The 19,419-nt window shown below is 38.3% G+C and overlaps 2 protein-coding genes across 3 annotated transcripts in view; one reads left to right on the plus strand and one right to left on the minus strand.

Annotated features, from left to right (window-relative positions):
* The window catches only part of HMCN1 (hemicentin 1), a 384,153-nt gene that overhangs the window by 209,628 nt on the left and 155,106 nt on the right, over window positions 1-19,419 (minus strand). For both annotated transcript variants that reach the window (XM_040359793.1, XM_040359792.1), the window contains exons 35-42: window positions 17,658-17,809; window positions 15,132-15,255; window positions 14,450-14,551; window positions 12,991-13,167; window positions 11,795-11,946; window positions 8,828-8,951; window positions 7,139-7,314; window positions 2,325-2,421 (exon numbers count right to left, since the gene is read on the minus strand). In XM_040359793.1, coding sequence (XP_040215727.1) covers window positions 2,325-2,421; window positions 7,139-7,314; window positions 8,828-8,951; window positions 11,795-11,946; window positions 12,991-13,167; window positions 14,450-14,551; window positions 15,132-15,255; window positions 17,658-17,809 — 1,104 coding nt within the window. The remainder of the gene's footprint in view (window positions 1-2,324; window positions 2,422-7,138; window positions 7,315-8,827; window positions 8,952-11,794; window positions 11,947-12,990; window positions 13,168-14,449; window positions 14,552-15,131; window positions 15,256-17,657; window positions 17,810-19,419) is intronic.
* On the plus strand, window positions 3,615-3,917 carry LOC120945545 (UPF0728 protein C10orf53 homolog). The gene has a single exon (XM_040359794.1). The coding sequence runs from the start codon at window positions 3,615-3,617 to the stop codon at window positions 3,894-3,896; it is 282 nt and encodes a 93-aa protein (XP_040215728.1). The 3' UTR covers window positions 3,897-3,917.

Consider the following 19,419-nt stretch of genomic DNA (forward strand, 5'->3'; position numbering starts at 1 on the left):
CATGTATTTCCACATACATTTCAGATCATCATAAGCTCCTACTTCAGGCAAAAGTGATTTTCTTATTGGCCTTGTACATTATTAAATGTTTATTAACCTCCACTTCAGCCCTGGAAGGATTTGCCCCCTTAATGGCTAGGCCATTTTTTGCGATACGGCACTGCGTTGATTTAACTGACAATTGTGCGGTCATGCGACACTGTAACCAAACAAAATTTACATCCTTTTATACCCACAAATAAGCTTTGTTTCGGTGGTATTTGATCACCTCTGCGGTTTAAATTTGTTGTGCTATAAACAAAAAAAGACCAACAATTTTTTGCTTTCTGCTATAATACATATCCTAAAAAAATACAAAAAAACAAATTAATTTATCAGTTTAGGCCAAAATATATTCTTCTACATATTTTTGTTAAAAAAAAAAAAAAAAAAACAGGCGTATATTGATTGGTTTGCGCAAAAGTTATCACATCTACAAACTATAGGATAGATTTAGGGACTTTTATTTATTTTTACTGGTAATGGCGGCGATCTGCGATTTTTAGCGGGACTGCGACATTGCGACGGACAAATCTGGCCCCAAATGACACTTTTTGGGGACCAATGACATTATTACATTGATCAGTGCTATAAAAATGTACTGATCAATGTAAAAATGACACTGGCGGGAAGGGGTTAACACTAGGGGGCGATCAAGTGTGTTCTCTGGGTGTGTTCTAACTGTAGGGGGGTGGGCTGCCAGGAACATGACAGAGACCACTGTTCCTGATCACTGGAAACATTAGATCTCTGTCATGTCACTAGACAGTTTCCCATTCCTCCCCTCCTCACGGCAATCGCGGGTCACTGGCGGACATTGAGTCACGCCCGATATCCTCCTTGCACGGATCAAAGCGCAGGTATGTTGATTCACGTAGGAGAGCCGACCTGCCACCGTATATCTGTGTGAGCTGGTCGGCTAGTGGTTAAAGAAAAAAAGTTTAAAAAAAATTATGTAAAAAATCAGTTTACAATGTGTTTCAAAATAATAAATAATATTGACCAAGTCATATTTTCGCTTTAAAAATCCATGCAAGGGGTTTAGAATGAGACATGTTGGCAAGAAAAAGGTGACAAAAATGGTAAGCTGTGACACTTACGTGACTTGAAGCCACCCACTCTTGGTAATGACTCTTAATGAGGCCCAGGCTTGCAATCTAATCCCGGAATTTATTAGAAGGATTGCTATATATGAAATAAGTTGTTGACTCATTGAAGCACCTATAATCTGCTCAACCTCATATTATGCTAGACTTGTGTTAATAAAATAGTATACTGTCTTATTGATATAGCAGCAATGGCTAAAAATACTCATAACTTCTTTAAAAAAAAATATTTTTGTTTGTGTCTTCATTGGAGAGCTCATCCCTCAGAATCTGCACCATTGACACCAGGACGATAAAAGAAAGAGAGGTTGTAGTTGTCACTGGAAATGAGCTTTTGGAGGCTTATCAGAGGGCATAAAGACTTCACAGATGTTCTAACCTCTCTACTAAACAATGTGCTTTTTTTGAGACCTCTATCCCCAGATATCTAAAAACTTCTTGTCCTAGTGACATTCTGTCACCAGAACAGGAGGTAAGAAGACATGTATTCAATGAGGAGACAGACAATAATGTATGTAACAGTGATGGGTGCTTGAGCGGCCAATCTCAAAGCACTAGCATTATCACGAGGGAGGAGGGGTTCACATGCTACCCATGGAAAGTAAGGAAGCTTTAAAAAGTAACTTTCCTTTTGTTAAATATTTATTTATTTGTTTAACTCTGGTCAGCTATTAATGATGTAACTCCTGCACATTCATGTTGGAGTTGCATTGTTCCAGCACTCAACTCCACTGTGTAACGCAGAATTCAGCCAGAAACTCGATGGGAGCCGTATTCTGCCGAGAAACCCAGTGGTGTGTACACTTTTGGCCGAGGAAGCCGACAAGGATCTTGTCGGGCCAAATAGAGAACATGTTCTCTATTTCCTCGTTAGTCAATGAGGAAACTTGGCTCGCCGAGATCCTCGGCGGCTTCACAAGGAACTCGACAAGCAAAATTATGTGTTTTGCCCATCGAGTTCCTCGGACGTGTGTACGGGCCTCACATATGCTGGAAATGAGCTGTAAGTATACAGTGTACTGCACATTCTCAGATGGTAGTATACACAAAATAAAATAAATATGTGTATTGGCATAATAGACTTTTCATGTGAAATTCTGAATACATTTATAGTGATTTGTTCCATATTTCAAAAAAAAGTGTATATTTATACTCACAAAGTAAATATTATAAACTAACCTAAAATATTCACATTAAAATTCCTTTGTGTTCTTCCAGCAATATTTACAGCCTCACAAGAATACCGTCCAGTATCCTTCACTTGAGCATTTTCAATCTGTAAAACAACAGTTAGATAAATACTACCTTAGAAACACATGAATAATGTATATGCAAGGACTACTTGTCAGTGAACATCTTCAGAAGTTAACAAATTAGAACTCTATGACCTTTATGAACATGCAAACTAGCTGAGATTTATTTGCATATATCCTGAAAAGAATTTAAATGCTGACATACTATCTTTGCCTTGCCGACATGAAATGGAAATACAATTGTATGTATTGATATAGGTCAGTGTAATAGAGGAAGGTCAAAGGGCTAAAGATGACATGGGTGACAAACACGGTTTTGAGGGTTAGTTACCTAAGCTATTCAAATTATAATCAAGTCATATTTTCAGCACTAACAGTCAGTGATAGCTTAAAGTGTATGTAAAGGTGCAGCTTTTTTGGAAAGTATATGTATGGGTTAGACACAATGGGGGTTATTTACTAAAGGCAAATCTACTTTGCACTACAAGTGCAAAGTGAACTTGAAATTGCACTGAAAGTGCACTTGGAAGTGCAGTCGCTGTAAATCCGAGGGTGACATGCAATGAAAATAAAAAACAGCATTTTAGCTTGCACATGATTGGATAATAAAATCAGCAGAGCTTCCCCTCATTTCAGATCTTCCCCTCAGATTTACAGCGACTGCACTCCCAAGTGCACTTTCAGTGCAATTTCAAGTGCACTTTGCTCTTGTAGTTTGCACTTGTAGTGCAAAGTGGATTTGCCTTTCGTAAATAACCCCCAATGTCAGGTTTTTATTGCTGTCTGTGTCCCCACTGGAAAGATTTGACCATTGTCACAAAAACAGGGGGGAATTGCAGAATTTTAGAGTTGCCAGGGAGCAAGTGGTGGGGCTTAATCACCAAACACGGACAAGTGTTCTGGTGAAAGCTATCTATCACACTGTTGAGATGTTCATGTATTTCTTGTTGCCTCTCCAAGGCAGGAAATGAAAGGGAAACTTACATAGCAAGACACAGGCAGCAAACAGAAATCTAATAGGGATTGTACCCTTCCCTACAGGATCTAAAATTGAAAAAAAAAATGTTGGGTGAGTTCCTACTTCCTAGTATCATTATCAAGCCTGGACACTTTCAAACTATGGGAGAGCTTGGTTTGTGGTGTTGGAGTGTAAGTGTAGCCATTTATTTTTTGTTAAAAAGTTTTTCAGACGTGGCCTCACCGAGCCTGGCACAACATGCCGGAGAAGGCTCTGATCACCATACGGTACGGACCGTACATCAACTGCTCCGGGGTGCTGCGGCGCTCACTGTCCCGGCTGGAGGGGCTGAGAGCTGTGCTTGCCTCAGATGGACATAGTGTTGCTCTAGAAGAGATACCAGATCGAAATGCTGTGGAGCTTGTGGTAAATGGAGAGACTGTATTTCAGTGCAACATCAAAGATCTTGATTTTGGAGGAGATGGACTACTGCACCCACTTTGTGAAGATGCAAGACAAGCAGTAATGAAGGCTTACTAACAAATCTATTGTATCCCCCTGTAACCTAATATTCTAGCCCTATAATAAATTTATTTACAGAAACAAATGCGCTGAATTTAACCTTACAACTGGAAATAAAAGTAAGCTTTTAATAACAAAAATAAAAAGTTTTTCAGCAATACTTCAGCTAGCCTCTTTTTCTGTGCATATCGGATTTTGATTTTGATGCATCCATCTGTGATCTGGATTCATATGTGAGGACGACGGTCTGCAGTGGATTATATCAAAGCATTTTCAGACCTTCCATTCATTTTGGGGGTTGATTGTGACAGTGAGCTGCTCTCCTATTAATCACTGGCTGTTTTTAATTTCCACTTTATCAACAAAGTGGTGGAAATAAAATTTTCATTTGAATCTTTGGTGTCTAATTATAGACTTTTTATGGACTATATTTTTCTATTAAGGATGTTTTCTATATATTCTCGTATGATATTTATATGTTTATATTTTCAGAAGGTTTAAAGTGGTTATAAATTCTGAAGTTTTTTTTATCTTAATGCATTCTATGCATTAAGATAAAAAGCGTTATGTCTGTAGCAGCTCCCCTCAGCCCCCTAATACTTATCTGAGCCCCGTCTATCCAGCAATGTCCAAGAGTGCCTCTGCCACCCAGGATTCTCCCTCCTGATTGGCCGTGGCACTATTGGCTCCCACTGCTGCCAATCAAATTCAGAAAGCCATTTAGGAGAGAGAGAGGGGTGGAGCCAAACCGCAGCTTCATTTCTGAATGAATGCACAGAGCTGCAGCTCAGCTCGGGTGCCCCTATAGCAATCTGCTTGCTATGGGTGCACTCAGCATGAGGGAGGGACCAGGAGCTTCAGCCACGGACCCAAGAAGAGGAGGATCTGTGCTGCCCTGTGCAAAACGCCCGCACAAAGCAGGTAAGTATGACTTGTTTTTTTAATAGAAAAAAAAACAAGACTTTGTAATCACTTTAGTTTTCTATGCATAATAAAATATAGATTTTTTACAAATTGTTGTGGTCCAATTTGCCTTTAAAGTCTGATCTTAGAGGTTTGTTCTGTTTTCTAACTAGAGTGTAAAGATGTAGCAATAGGGAGATTTCAGTAACCTTATAGATATTGGTCTACAGTAATGCACAAAGAAAGAATCTTTCCATACAAAATATATGACATAAAACATAATATTTATGCTTTGAAAGTACAAGCTTGCAAAAAAATATTAAAAAGGTCCTCTAAATAGGGAACCTAAATATACCATAAGTCTTCTTGTTCTAATATTGGATCTGGGCAGAATTTAAAAAAAAAAAATTCTGCTGCTTTTGGTGGCTAATTTTCTAATAAACTCCACCTTCTAACTTTATTCATTAACTTTGGAACTAGAGGAAGGTTTATCTGTATTACCTGTCAAATGTATCCTGTCAAATATCTAGCAGACATCAATGAACAGGTACTAGCATCTAGATATAAACTATGCTTAGTGCTATTGCAGCGTTTAGTAAGCTGAGCCCTCGTGGTTTCCTGAATTTGCAAGTTAAAATCTCCAAGAGAGTAGAATGGTTGGATCAAGATTATCTAATATAATTATATAATTAAATATTATATAAGGAAATCAAATACCTCTTTGACCACTAATATGTTGGGAAATTCCTTGGTTTAACTATCCCATTGCATTCTTATGTAATATGCACAAGGGGGTTATTAATATACAGGGCAGAGCTCTTCCTGAGTATCAGAAATTAGATAAATACACAGTGGGTTTATGGTAGAATTTGCCATGTTTCTTATAGTGTATTTATATACAGTACATCAGCTATTTTGTGGAGAGTTAAAGGAAAACATACTGCGAATATTAACTTCAATTATCCAATAATGTGAAAAGGAATTTCCTGCTTAAATACCCAATCATGTGCAGATGCTTTTTTTTACATGATTGGATAACTGAAATTAACAGTCACACAATTTTTTGTAATTTTTTGTAATTTTTAGTAAACCAGTCCAAATAACTTGTAGGTCATAAGTAAGGATGAGCCGAACACCCCACTGTTCGGTTCGCATCAGAACTTGCGAACACACCAAATGTTTGTGTGAACTTTAGAACCCCGTTAAAGTCTATGGGACTCGAACATTTGAAATCTAAAGTGTTAATTTTAAAGGCTAATATGCAAGGTATTGTCCTGAAAAGTGTTTGGGGACCTGGGTCCTGTCCCAGGAAACATGTATCAATGCAAAAAAAGTTTTAAAAACTGACGTTTTTCAGGAGCAGTGAATTTAATAATGCTAAAAGTGAAACAATAAAAGTGTAATATTACTTTAAATTTCATACCTAGGGGGGTGTAAAGTCAGCATGTGAAAAAGCGCATGTTTCCCGTACATAGAACTGTGTAATTTCTGAAAGGAAAAAAGGCATTTAAAACCGGCTTTGCGGCTCTAATGAATTGTCGGCTCTGGCAATTACAGAGATGATTCATTCATAAAAAATAAAAATAAAAAAGCTGGGGGTCCCCCCAAATTCCATTAACAGGCCCTTCAGGTCTGATATGGATATTAAGGGGCACCCCGCCGTCAATTTAAAAAAAAATGACGTGGGGTTCCCCCCAAATATCCATACCAGACCCTTCAGGTCTGGTGTGGATTTTAAGGGGAACTCCACCCCAAATTAAAAAAAAATGGCGTGGAGTTCCCCCAAAAATCCACACCAGACCCTTATCCGAGCACGTTAACCTGGCCGGCCGCAGAAAAGAGGGGGGGACAGAGTGCGGCCCCCCCCTCTCCTGAACCACACCAGGCCACATGCCCTCAACATGGGGAGGATGTCCCCATGTTGATGGGGACAAGGGCCTCATCCCCACAACCCTTGCCCGGTGGTTGTGGGGGTCTGCGGGCGGGGGGCTTATCAGAATCTGGAAGACCCCTTTAACAAAGGGGACCCCCAGATCCTGGCCCCCCCTATGTGAATTGGTAATGGGGTACACTGTACCTCTACCACAGGTGTGAACCTAGCCTAAAAGTCATCTCTGCTTATATTTACATACTGTCTTTTTCAAATCAGGAAAGCTACATGAAGACAATCAATATAAGAGGGGGTATTCTTTATTAGGATTTCTGTATTGTGTATTATACTGGACCTGGAAAGGCAAAATCATATCAGCTGGCACTTGAGCTCCTTTACCAAGTAGAAATTTAATAACTCTCAAGTTGTAGAACTGAGCTGATGTAATGTAATTGAAAAAAAATTACATCCTGGGACATTATCTTACCTCCAAAAACTGTCCACTCTCAGAAATGCCAAGTCCTGGTCTGTTTACCAATGGTCTCCAGTCTTTAAACCACATCAGCACAGGAGGTGGTATTGCATTGCTTTCACATTTCAGTGAAAGTTTTTGGCCCATTAGGATTGTTATATTTTGCTGTTCTCCCATTATGTTTGGTGGCACTGTGTTCAACAGGAAAAAAAACATGTGTTAAATTGTTTTCCAACACACACATACATGTATAATTTATTTAAAAATGTTCTTAGTTTGGCATAGAGTACTGTAGTGAACCATTAGGATATTAGTCCCATTTATTACCCTTTCTATATTTGCCCTAGTGACCAATATCACCAAAACAAAAAAATTGATGGGGAATGTAAATACCCCACAGATACAGAGAAAAACAAACAAAAAAAAAAAGATTTTGTCTATAAATGCATTTTAAGGAAATATGCTAAAAAGTATGTTTAGACCCTCTGTATAATCTCAGTCTCTTCAACTTCTGTTCTCATTCAAGAAGCTGAATATCTTTTACATTTATATCTCTGGAGTTCAGTATTTGATGTTCAGCGGTATAAAGATGCTATATATTTAATGCAAGTTTCAAAAAAACACCAACACTTATGCCACATACACACAATCGGACATTCCGACATCAAATCCGTGGATTTTTTCCAGACGGATCGTTCACTCAAACTTGTCTTGCATACACGCGGTCACACAAATGTTGTTGGAAATTCCGAACGTCAAGTACGCGGTCACGTACAACACTACGACAAGCTGAGAAAAATGAAGTTCAATGATTCCGAGCCTGCGTCAAATTGATTCCAAGCATGTATAGGATTTTTGTGCGTCAGAATTGGCTAGAGAGGATCGGAATTTCCAACAAGAACTTTTGTTGACGGAAAATTGAGAGCCAGCTCTCAAACATTTGTTGTGGGAAATTCCGACAGCAAATGTCCGATGGAGCATACACACAGTCAGATTTTCTGACAACAAGCTAATATCGAACATTTGTTGTCAGAAATTCCGACCGTGTGTACGCGGCATTAGAAGACTACACATACTGTAAAGACATTTACATTATGATTATTTATTATTTTTATACAGCATTTATATATAGTGCCAACATTTTTGCGCAGCAAAATAAAGGGAGACCATACAATGACACTACAATTTAGTACAAGAGTGCTTGGGGGCTCTGCTTGTGAGAGCTTACAATCTAAATTCCCTCCCATATCCCTGCCCCCCCCAATCACTCCAAACCACCCCCTACTTCCTGTGTCTGTGCTCTAATTCAAGGAAAACCAAAAAAAAAACATGCCAAAAAACAAGAAAGCAAAACCCTTTGTGATTGTTAAGGGAAAAGCTATGGGAAATGACTCTTAACTTCCTCCCTGGTTCTACTAGTCCCTCACATACCATACACTCATGTCCATCCCTTTAACCCTCCCCCTTTCTCATAATTACGCATACAGACCCTTTATTGTCATTCTTTAACCGTGAATTTAACATCTTACTTGTGAATGTATATCTAGTGTTTTGAACATGTTATGTTAAAAAAAAATATTACAAATAAATAAGTGGAAGTACCACATAAAGTACATTATAATTACCAAACCATACATCAGTTATTTTCAACAGTAACTTGGATTATTATAATATCTTTTAAATATTGATCTAAAAAAAACTCACCATACACAGATAAATCAAAATCCTTTTGATGTTCTCCTGCAGCATTAACTGCCACACATGTATATTTCCCTGCATCTCCAATCCGTGTATTGGCTAGCATTAGAACTCTTCCACCTGAAAGAATCTATGACACAAGGGTTGATCAAGCAGACTGCCACCATTAATCATATGTCACATTAAATTTACCCTATGCTGTATGATAACAAATAAATGTTGGATGTGAATAGTTTTAAGGTAATGTACATCTTAATAGATTTTTCTACCCATTATTTTTTTTTTTACTATACCCAAAGACACGCATTAACTAGTGTCATATTCACTGGAAATCTACAGAGCTTTCCTTCATATCACAGATGGAGGAAAATTACATCCAAACACTGCGCTCCAATGGCATGGCTATTCTCTATGATTTGGACAGCTAAATTAAACGTGTACATTAAAAATGTTGTGCCACTGTCAGATTCAACTAGTGCTTCTATTATGTTTTCTAAGGATTAAATTATGTGTGTCACCATACAGCAATTTTATTTTGCATGCTCATATACACTTATCACCAACTAAGCTTTTTAAGTAGATGTTGGGGCCCCCAGATCCCGCCCCCCATGTGAATGAGTATGGCCATGCCCATTCACCAAAAAAGTGTCAAAAAGAAATAAAAACATAAACACATATTTTGACAATTCCTTTATTAAAAAAAAGTCCACCGTCAAACACAACAATGCCGCCAGGCCCAAAATAGAAAACAAACATGTTCTGTTCATGATGAAGGCTAACCGTCATCTGCCTGCTCTGGCATCTGACAGTTCTTAAATATATAAGGGGCAGGTCCACCTGGCAACATCACCTGTGGGCCCCACCCCATGTGATGTCACCGACCCAGCATGCACCAATCGTGACGTCACACTTTTTTGGTGAATGAGTATATGTACAATGTAACCCAAACTCATTCACATGGGGGGTGGGATCTGGGGTCCCCTTGTTAAAGGAGGCTTCCAGATTCTGATAAGCCCTCTGCCCAAAGACCCCCACAACCACAGCCCAGGGTTGTTGGCAAGAGACCCTTGTCCCCATCAGAGTGGGGACAAGGTGCTTTGGGGTGGGGGGCTCTGCAGCCCCTCTTATGTTGAGGGCTAACCAGCCGAGCTGCATGCTCAGATAAGGGTCTGGAATGGATTGGGGGGACCCCCATGCCGTTTTTATTAACATTTTGGTATTGCCGGCAATGCTGTTATATTGCCAGCAATTTAAATGTCATTTTTTTTCTTTATAAATGTCATTTTTGCTGCAGCAGGTTCTTTACACGGTTTAATGTTTCATTTGTATTGTTTACCTTTAAGAATCATTAAAATCACTGCTCCTTTAAAACATTTTTTTTTAAAAGGTTTTGTTGCATTGGTATGTCCCCCAGGGCAGTAGCCAGGCCCCATACCCTTTTTATGGCCATAACTTTCATATAAGCCTTCAAAATGGGGACTCAGCCTATCTCAATAAATTATGACTAAGCTATTCTGTAGAGTAGCGGAACATCTAGTGTTAATGTTTTACATTTGCTGAATCAAAATCTTATTACATCTCAGCGAAAACCCAATTCAAACGTTTGGTAAGTTCCAGGGAAAAATTACAGAACAAGTCCAGTTTATTGTGGCTAGCTAGAAAACTAAAAAACTAAAAACTAAAACAAATCTAATTTATGACAGTGAAAGCTTTGAGAACCCTATCTTGCAGCAAGCTGCCCATCATTGATTTACAAGAAGGTGTAAAAGCCTTTTCCCCCAAAAAAATAAATAATTTATACATTTTAAGCAAAATAAATAGGTGTTATCAGTCCAGAAAACCAATGAAAAATGCCACACTGAAGAATTCCCATACTAGTTTTTTAAATACAATAAATTAAGCAGTGCCAGGACAAGGTAATGCAGCGCCAAGGGCAAAGATGCCAAACTATACCCCCACCCCTTGAAGATGTGAAAGCTCAATGGATCCTACTCCCAGCAGCCAACCACTTGTCTTAAAATCACTGTGCATCTCTCCATCTGCCAATCCATCTGCCAATCATTATTTGTGTGCACCTGGAATTGCACAGTGATGTTGTGGGACCTGTGAATGTACCTTAAAGGTCATAAAAGTTATTTTATGTTTCTATTTTTATAATTTCTTCTTTTTTCTTTTTTTTTACATTTATGAATGGATTTGCGTTTGTTAGTAAATCCACTCATAGTTCTGATCTCTAAAGTGAGTATAGTGGTCAGTCACCATTGTCCTCACTTCAGCTTTCTATATTCATATGGATGGGTTTACCTTCAAAGCCATTCATACATAATCAATGGGTCTGAAGAAAATCAAAGCCATTCATATCCCTGATCCCCAGAGGCTGTTGTCAGATTGGGGCAGTGCTGGGGACAGATCATTTGAAGGGTTTTCCTACCTACCCCCTACCTGCAATTTAGAAGCACTGTGGAGAGGAGGCAGCCAGGGGTGTAAAATGACAGGAGAAAGATGCAGGTAAAGGGCAGGTAAGCAAACCCAGCACTGTCCTGATCTGACAGCCCTTCTGTCTTAGAAGCCAGCAGCTGTGTGTAAAGTACATGATACAGGAGCACTGCACTTGCAGGAAGGAGGAGCTGGAGGGGAGAAAGAACTCCACCCTTGTATCCTCCAAGCTCTCTCCTCCTATCCTGGCCACATTTTGCACTCAACTGTGGGCTGTGCTCTCTCTCCCCTCACCAGCTCACCCTTGGTAGCACACTGGTATCATGTACACACAAATGCTGGTGACCGACGTGGTAATAATGGAGTGCTGCACTGACACAAATTGGAGGGGGGAGAACACAGCCATACCTCCTCTCTGGTCTCTCCACCATGCCTTGAGAACTGATTGAGGCTGATAGCAGTAGTGATGCTGGTTTCACCCCTTGTCCTGGCTCTGCTTATAAGTACATGTTTACTTCTATTTAGCTTAGATAATACCTGAATTCCGCCACTGATACTGGAAACTGGGATGCCATCTTTTAGCCATGTTAAACTGGGAGCTGGGAACCCTGTGGCTTCGCATTCTAATCTGACGGGTTTGTTGACTATCACAGATACAGGATCATTGTTACCAAAAATGGAAGGTAGAACTGTAAGAAAGTTAAATGCTTTAGAGGAAAGAATTGTTAAAGGATAAATAACAACGCACTGCACAAGCCTGCATAGTTGCAAATGTTATAATGTATACATAAAATGTAAAGTTCATAATTCTTGACCAGGTCCCAATACCCTAGCTGATTATGCCTATGCTGAATTGCATTACAATTTCTGCTGCAGTCTGTTATTGGAGGTAAAAGGAGAGTACCATGTTAGAAGGTTTTGGAAAGCAGCAGATATAATAGAATTTTCTTTATAATACTCATAATACTTTATATCATCAAATAGACCTCCTATGCTAGGCAACAGATGTGCCTTCAATTTATTCAAATAAAACAAAATAAAAAATTCCAGTGAAAATCAGAGATATAAATATATAATTGATAATATAAATATTTGTGACTTGATAACAAAAACACAGCTTTTACATAAAGAAATATTTTTTTTTTTCAGCTTTTCATCTTGAAAGTGTAAGGCCCCTTTCACACAAGCAGAACGATCAGATCCGCCTGTCAGCTTTTTTAGTTGGAGCAGATCAGACCCCCCATTCTCCTCTATGGAGTGGTGAGTGTACACTGACATATGTCTGTTTACACCTACCGACTTCCAATCTGACCCATTTACATCCGACCGCCCATAGAAGAAGGGCTGTGTCTGCTCTTCATAAGCTGAGCGTACACAGACCAGCCATCCGCGTAGCGGAGCCCACCTTGTGTGGAAGGGGCCTAAGTATGTCAGATTTGGAATGTTTAGTTTAAAAACCAGGTATGACAAAAATGTAATACAGGTGATGACCACAGCTGTGTTTAAATATAGCATTCATCATCATATTTGTACAATCAATTAATAAATCCTAATTAAATGCTCATTAGGGACTGTGGCCTTTTCAGTGAAGCTTAAAATATCCTTCTAATTCTTAAAAGCTTGCATACCTTCAAAATGTATTCTATTTAATTTAATAGATCAACAACAAAGGACTATAAACATAACCAGACCTGCCAGGAAGAAAGAAGTTGGTCAATTAGTGGAAAAATTACCATGAACTTGTAAGACATAAGTCATTTCAGCTGTCCCTACGAGGCTGCTTGCAACACATTTATATACACCGGCATTGTGTATCTTTGCATTTGTTATCTGGAGGACTTGTCCTTGATTTGACAGGAGAATATTATCAACAATTGTAAGGGGATGGTTATCTTTTAACCAAGTTACAACTACAAGAGAAAAAATATGAAAAATTTAGGTTAAAAATATTGTTTTTTCTTGACATATTCATTTAGACATCAATACATCCATAAAAAATGTAAATCATATAAAATGTTTACGTTTTTTTTCTGAAATAGTAACTTATTGAAAACATCATGAGTAGTATGCATAAAACTTAAAGGCATGTTAAATAACGCAGACTGAACTATTTAGAAAATCACAGGATTTAATGGAAATTTCATTGTTGATAGTGAATCCCGTGTGGATTCTGCCATCATTTCCTGGCCACCCAACAGATCATAAGTCATAGTCCCACTCAGCTGCTTACATGGATGGTAGTTTTATTCCTTCCTCCACAGTTACATAGCCTGTTATAAAAAGAGTATAGATTTTTTTATTTCACTTCTGGAGTATTCTGCTACCGGGAATGAATGTCTCAAAAAATCACACACAATATGCCTCCTTAGACCCAACCCAAAAGTGTATTTTAAAGCAGCAAGCAGTAGTGGTAAATATCTGTTCTATGCCAGAGAAGTCTTGATGTACATTTTCTCTTTTGAGTTCTACAGTAAAGTTGTCCACAGTGATAAAACTGTATCTGGTAAGGGCATACAATACCCTCTACCACTATATTGCAAACATCTGCTTCTAAACTGAGAAGACTCCCCTGGCACTGGTCTTATCTTAGAAAATGATAATGTTCATAGAGAATGAAGCCTCGCACACACGCTCGGTTTACTTGGCAAGAACCAGCAAGAAAACTGCTGGCAGAGCTTTCTTGCCGAGTAAACAGAGCGTGTGTACGAGGCTTTAAGGTTTCTCGACAAGAAAACTGCCCAGAATCTAGACGAGAAAAATAGAGAACATGGTCTCTATTTTCTCGTTGTGAGATTCTCTGCAGTTTTCTTGCAGAGGAACCCGAGAGTGTGTATACTTACCTGGTCCTGGTCGCCTTCAAAACCTCTGCCTGCTCGAAATGACTTTGACGCATGCGCGGTAGCTTCCTAGGCATAGGTAGGGTGCAGCAAGATGGCGACGACGGCATCGAATGTGACGAGCGCATGTTTGTCGTACACGATGACGTCACAGCGTTCTTGCCTGTCAAGAGAACCGCAGTTCTTTTGAAAGGAGAGTCTGTACACTCGGGCGGCAAGAGATTCTTGCCAAGAATCTCGTCGGGAAAAACAACGATATGTTTATATGATAACAAATCTTACCATGCTAACCTATAACAAAAATATTAACAATATTAAAAAGATTAATAATATTGTAACAATAAGTCATAATTACCAGGATCGGGGTTGCCTGATGCTTTGCATTCCAGTCTTACAGATTGATTGCCAAGTATGGTTTCATGGTGGACTTCGTCCGAATTCTCTATTTTGGGTGGTTCTGTCAATAAAATAAATTAGACAAATTTGATGAGGAGCTCTAGCATATAACACTAATGAAGTTAAATTTCAGGTCAGAATATATTTGTGTGATTTTGTGTAATTTCTCTTAGGTACTTACGATTCATATATCGTTGAATGGACATTACCTACTATAATGGCATACATCTACATAACTGTTCTTCATAAACAATTGTAATAGTTCTGGCTGTTTGCATTAATTTAAATGTTTCTGGATACAGAGAAAAAAATTGTCTCTACACCTTTAAAAAAAGAAATACTTAGGCTGTCTGTACCCCATCATTTTATGGATATAAGGTCAAAGAAAATAGCTCCAATTCTGTTTTCTTGGGTTGTCACTACTTATATATTTTCTATGTTGTATCCTATAGAAATAACACCTGTTTTTAATTTTTATGAGGATAATTAGGATGAAGACAAGCTAACATTTAGCTCTGCCTAATTTAATTTATTATCCTTTCTTAATTGTGTGTCATTGTGGCTATATTCACCCAAGAAGATATTTACTTTGTGTACAGTACATGACTGTGCATGATGAGTATGAAATGTGCATGATATACCATAGACATTTAGCCATATGCTTTGCTCAGCCTCTCCAGCTGCATTGCTTGCCACACAGGAATACTTCCCCGCATCATCTGTCATTGTGCTTTTGAAATGTAGAATACGACCAAACGATTCCACCTTTAAAATATAAAAATGCAGACATTATGTGTGAATACATTTCCATGCACCCATCTTGTTACGGCATAATAAGAATTCCAATGATGACATTAGATTAGGATGCTTTAAAGTAGTTGTAAAGGATAAAGGTTTTTTACCTTTATGCATTCTATGCATGAAGGTAAAAAACCTTCTGTGTGCTGCTCCCCCAACAACCCCTCCAATACTCACCTGAGCCCCCTCTTGATCCAGCGATGTGCACTCATTTATCTCTCTCCTCATTGGTTCCCACTGCTGTAAATTACAGCCAGTAAGCCAATTAAGAGAGAGCTGGGGCAAGGCTGATCCCAGACTCTATATGTCTTATGGACACATACAGCATGGCTCGGGAGCAAGCATGTATCAGTGCTCCCAAAGCAAGCAACTTGCTACTGTAGGCATTGGTTAAGGGAGAGGAGCCAGGAGCACTGGCAGGGAACTCAAGAAGAAGAGGTTACAGGCTGTGCACTGCACAGAGCAGGTAGGTATTACATTTTAGTTATTAAAAAAAAAAAAAACACAGAACCTTTAGAATCTCTTTAATAATATTCCCAAAAATGTATGCCTATAAAACATGTATATTCATAGTGTAAGAAAAATGCTTACTGTACGAAAGTGCAAACAAGATCCTTTCTAAACAGCCACTGATATAAAATTAAAAGATAAGCCACTGACTCATCATACTACATACCACAGATAGACTGAGAAAACAGAAGTAGTTACACATGATAGCCTATGTGGGGGAGATTTACTAACACCGGAGAGCGCAAAATCTGTCGCAGCTGCGGATGTTAGCCAACCAGCTTTTGCCTTCAGCTTGTTCACTTACGCTTTGACAAAAAAAAAACTGGAAGGTTTCTATGTAGAGCTGCACTCTCTGGTTTAAGTCAATCAACCCCTGTATAGGTTTTTATGTAACGTATACCCCAACTATGGTTGCTGATAGGGGAATTCTCGCCTTTGTATCTTATGTCCTACTACCAGTGTTCGTTGCCATGTTGCTGCCGCAGTACCACCACCTCAGCTCCCCCCGGGGATCATGTTTTTCCACAATGCTCCCAGTTACCAACATTGGTGGCTATAATCTACGCCATTCAATGATTAATCTACCCATAGGTAAGATTGTTGGGACTCTATTTTACGTCCCCTCTTAGATCTTTATATGTACTAAATTACCATTTAGCACAATTTACCTTATTATGTCCACAGATATACCCAGGCCTTAATTGCTCCTGATGAGTGGAAGCTATCCACGAAACGCGTCGAGCTATACGGATGTTCTGTCACAGTAAACCATACTATATCATATGTCCTTTACCCTCGAGAATCATGAATCAATGAATTTTAAATTTTGTCAACTAATAGCATGTCTACCATGTTTTTAGAAAATCATGTCTGTATGTATTTCTACTGTATATTATATACAACAATTTGGATACAGTGTTGCATGTTATGTTACGTCATAGGTACATTTATGTTTTATATTAATATATGATTTACCAATCATGCCTACCACTATTTGTACAGTATCTATTGCTATATGTGCATTGTTCAGTCTGCTATGCTGTATCCAATAAATGTCATTTTATTTTAATTCATTAATTGATTCACTAGATTCTGGTGGTGTGTTTCATCTTAAAATCCCACAACCCCCAATTCCTGCCTTCCCCTGTTATTCCCTCCCTCCCCCCTTTTTTTCCCTTTCCCATTGACACTCCTTTTGTCACTAATGATGGGGCTAGAGGCTGTAGCCTAGCTTACCAGCTGTATTCTCATTTATAGTCCCAAGGTTACCTTGTTACTTAAAGTTTACATATGTCCTTTCCCTCTCCCTCCTCATATACTGCAAAGACACCCAGCAGCCTTAAAAAATGGAGGAGAGCTTTGAAAAAGGGGTAGCCACAGTCAGCTCTCTAAATGAGGGCATGTGACAGGTCCAGTGCTTGTAATGACTCTTACAGCACCACACAATTATAGCTGCGGGGGTATGGGGGGATCAGATGATTTGCATTTCACAATCTTCCAGACGACAACACAATACATTTAAGTACTGTCCCTGATTTAAGAAAATACCTAAACTTAGTCTTTAATTTTCTTTAACAGCAATCCCCCCCCCCTCACACACACACATCCACACGCACGCATGCAAGAACACACATTAACTTTGGGGCCTCATAGCAGCTACCGATACATAGGCTACTATGGCTATAATTATGGTATACTGCACCAGGATCAATGCTGAACTGCCTTATCCATGTGAGGTGTACATATCAAACTCTACAGATACCATTTTGGATAAGATGTTTTGACTGAAATGAACGTGACTATAAAGCACAGAGACATGGCAGGGACTAAAAATATTCAAATATATTAATTATACTCACTGAGATATTTTCTTTAATGATATTAAATGGTAGTCCATCCTTTAACCATGTGATTTGTGGGCTAGGAATTCCAGTAGCAATACACTGCAAAATGATGGGTTTGCGCATTACAACAGACAATGGTGATGGCTCAGGTTTAATGGAAGGCAGGACTGAAAAATAAATAACACACATTTTACTGTTTTATTTATATCCATGCATTAATAAAAAAGACAAAAGAAATGAGTGCAATATTTGAAAATTGTAGTGCTGACATAAGGGTCTCTGCAAAAACAAAATCTTCCAATAGAATACTGCAGAAATATGCCTGTTGTTAGGTATGCAGGCATGTTACCTGTAAATGATGAAGTCAAAAAGATTGGTGCTACTTTGGCACATGTAAGAAACTAAGCTAATCAAAACTGACCTGGCTAAACAAGCCAATAACCTAATTTCACTAGCTCTTTACTTTTATTGCAACATATTATCTACAGTACAAAGTGGCTTTGTTGTGCAAAGCTAAAGCATTATTCCTATTTATAATAGTAACATATGTGTAATAGTACCCCAGTGTCTCCAGTTTCACATAGTCTGTCTGATTTACTAAACATCTTGCTGCAGAGAAGCGTTAGGGGTATCCATAATCCCTTGCAAGGAAACAAATAATTTTCTTATACATCTGTGTCCATGTACCTGAACAACTTGTGAATGTGTAATGTGTGAGTCAAACAAAGAAAGCACACCAGTGAGTGCTAGCTTATTGTCCCCATGAAGTCTAAAGAAAGAAGATAGAGTCCATCATTAGTAAAAGTCAATAGGACTAAGGGCAATTGGTTCTTGCAGATCTTGGCTGATCAATGCATGTACAAAACACAAATGGACAGAAGGGCGGGATTCAATTGAAAACAGTATCAATTTATGGTACAAACAAAAATAGCATACTTACATTTAAGAAGCTGAAGATCAGTATGGAAAAGTGCAGATCATCACCAGCAGATCGACAGAACAGAACTGTAAATAACAGCAGTGAAGGATCCTGGTGCCGGCTAGTTGCAGACCCTGCTCACTGTATACAGTATACTGTTTACACTTACACTGCTATTATTGTTGTGCAATAAATTGATACTTCTTTTAATTGAATCCTGTACTCCTGTCTATTTGTGTTTTGAATGTGTGAATATTTATATGAATATTTATATATATGAATGTGTGAACCTTTTCTGAGATTTAGCTTATATCCAATTAATATAGGTACTTAATTATCAAAAAATTATAGTTACTTAGTGGTAATCATCAGACTATTAACAATTTTTTCTGGATCTGGCCAGTTTGTAAAAGTTGCATAACAAAGTTTTTTCACCTTAAACTGTATATAAACCCTAATAATGCATTTGATTTATTTGCTCCTTTTCAACCTGTTAAATATAAATTTGAAAACGTTTTGTTATAACTGTTGGATTAGTGCAAAAATACCTGTTGAGTATGTCAAAAAGTTTGGGCTGTCCTCAGTCTTGCATAGACATGTGCAGAACGGGAAAATTTGCTTTGTTTTGGATAGATTTGGTATGTTACTAATTTAGTTTCATTATGTAATTCGTTTAGTTTGGTTTTGGAATTCGTTTTGTTTTCGTTAAATTTCTTTTCGTTTTCATTAAAATTTGTTTTATTCATTAATTTTCTAACAAATTCCAAATTTCAGAATGATTAGAATTCGGATCGGTCAAAAAACGATCGACTGATTCAAATTCTGTGTGAAGAAATAGCTGGTTGTTAAGCAGCGGGC

The sequence above is a fragment of the Rana temporaria genome, chromosome 7 (genome assembly GCF_905171775.1).
Source record: "Rana temporaria chromosome 7, aRanTem1.1, whole genome shotgun sequence".
Taxonomy (NCBI): Eukaryota; Metazoa; Chordata; class Amphibia; order Anura; family Ranidae; genus Rana; species Rana temporaria.

Coding starts and splice junctions, on each gene's coding strand:
- LOC120945545 (XM_040359794.1), top strand. CDS start 3,615: ATGCCGGAGAAGGCTCTGATCACCATACGGTACGGACCGTACATCAAC.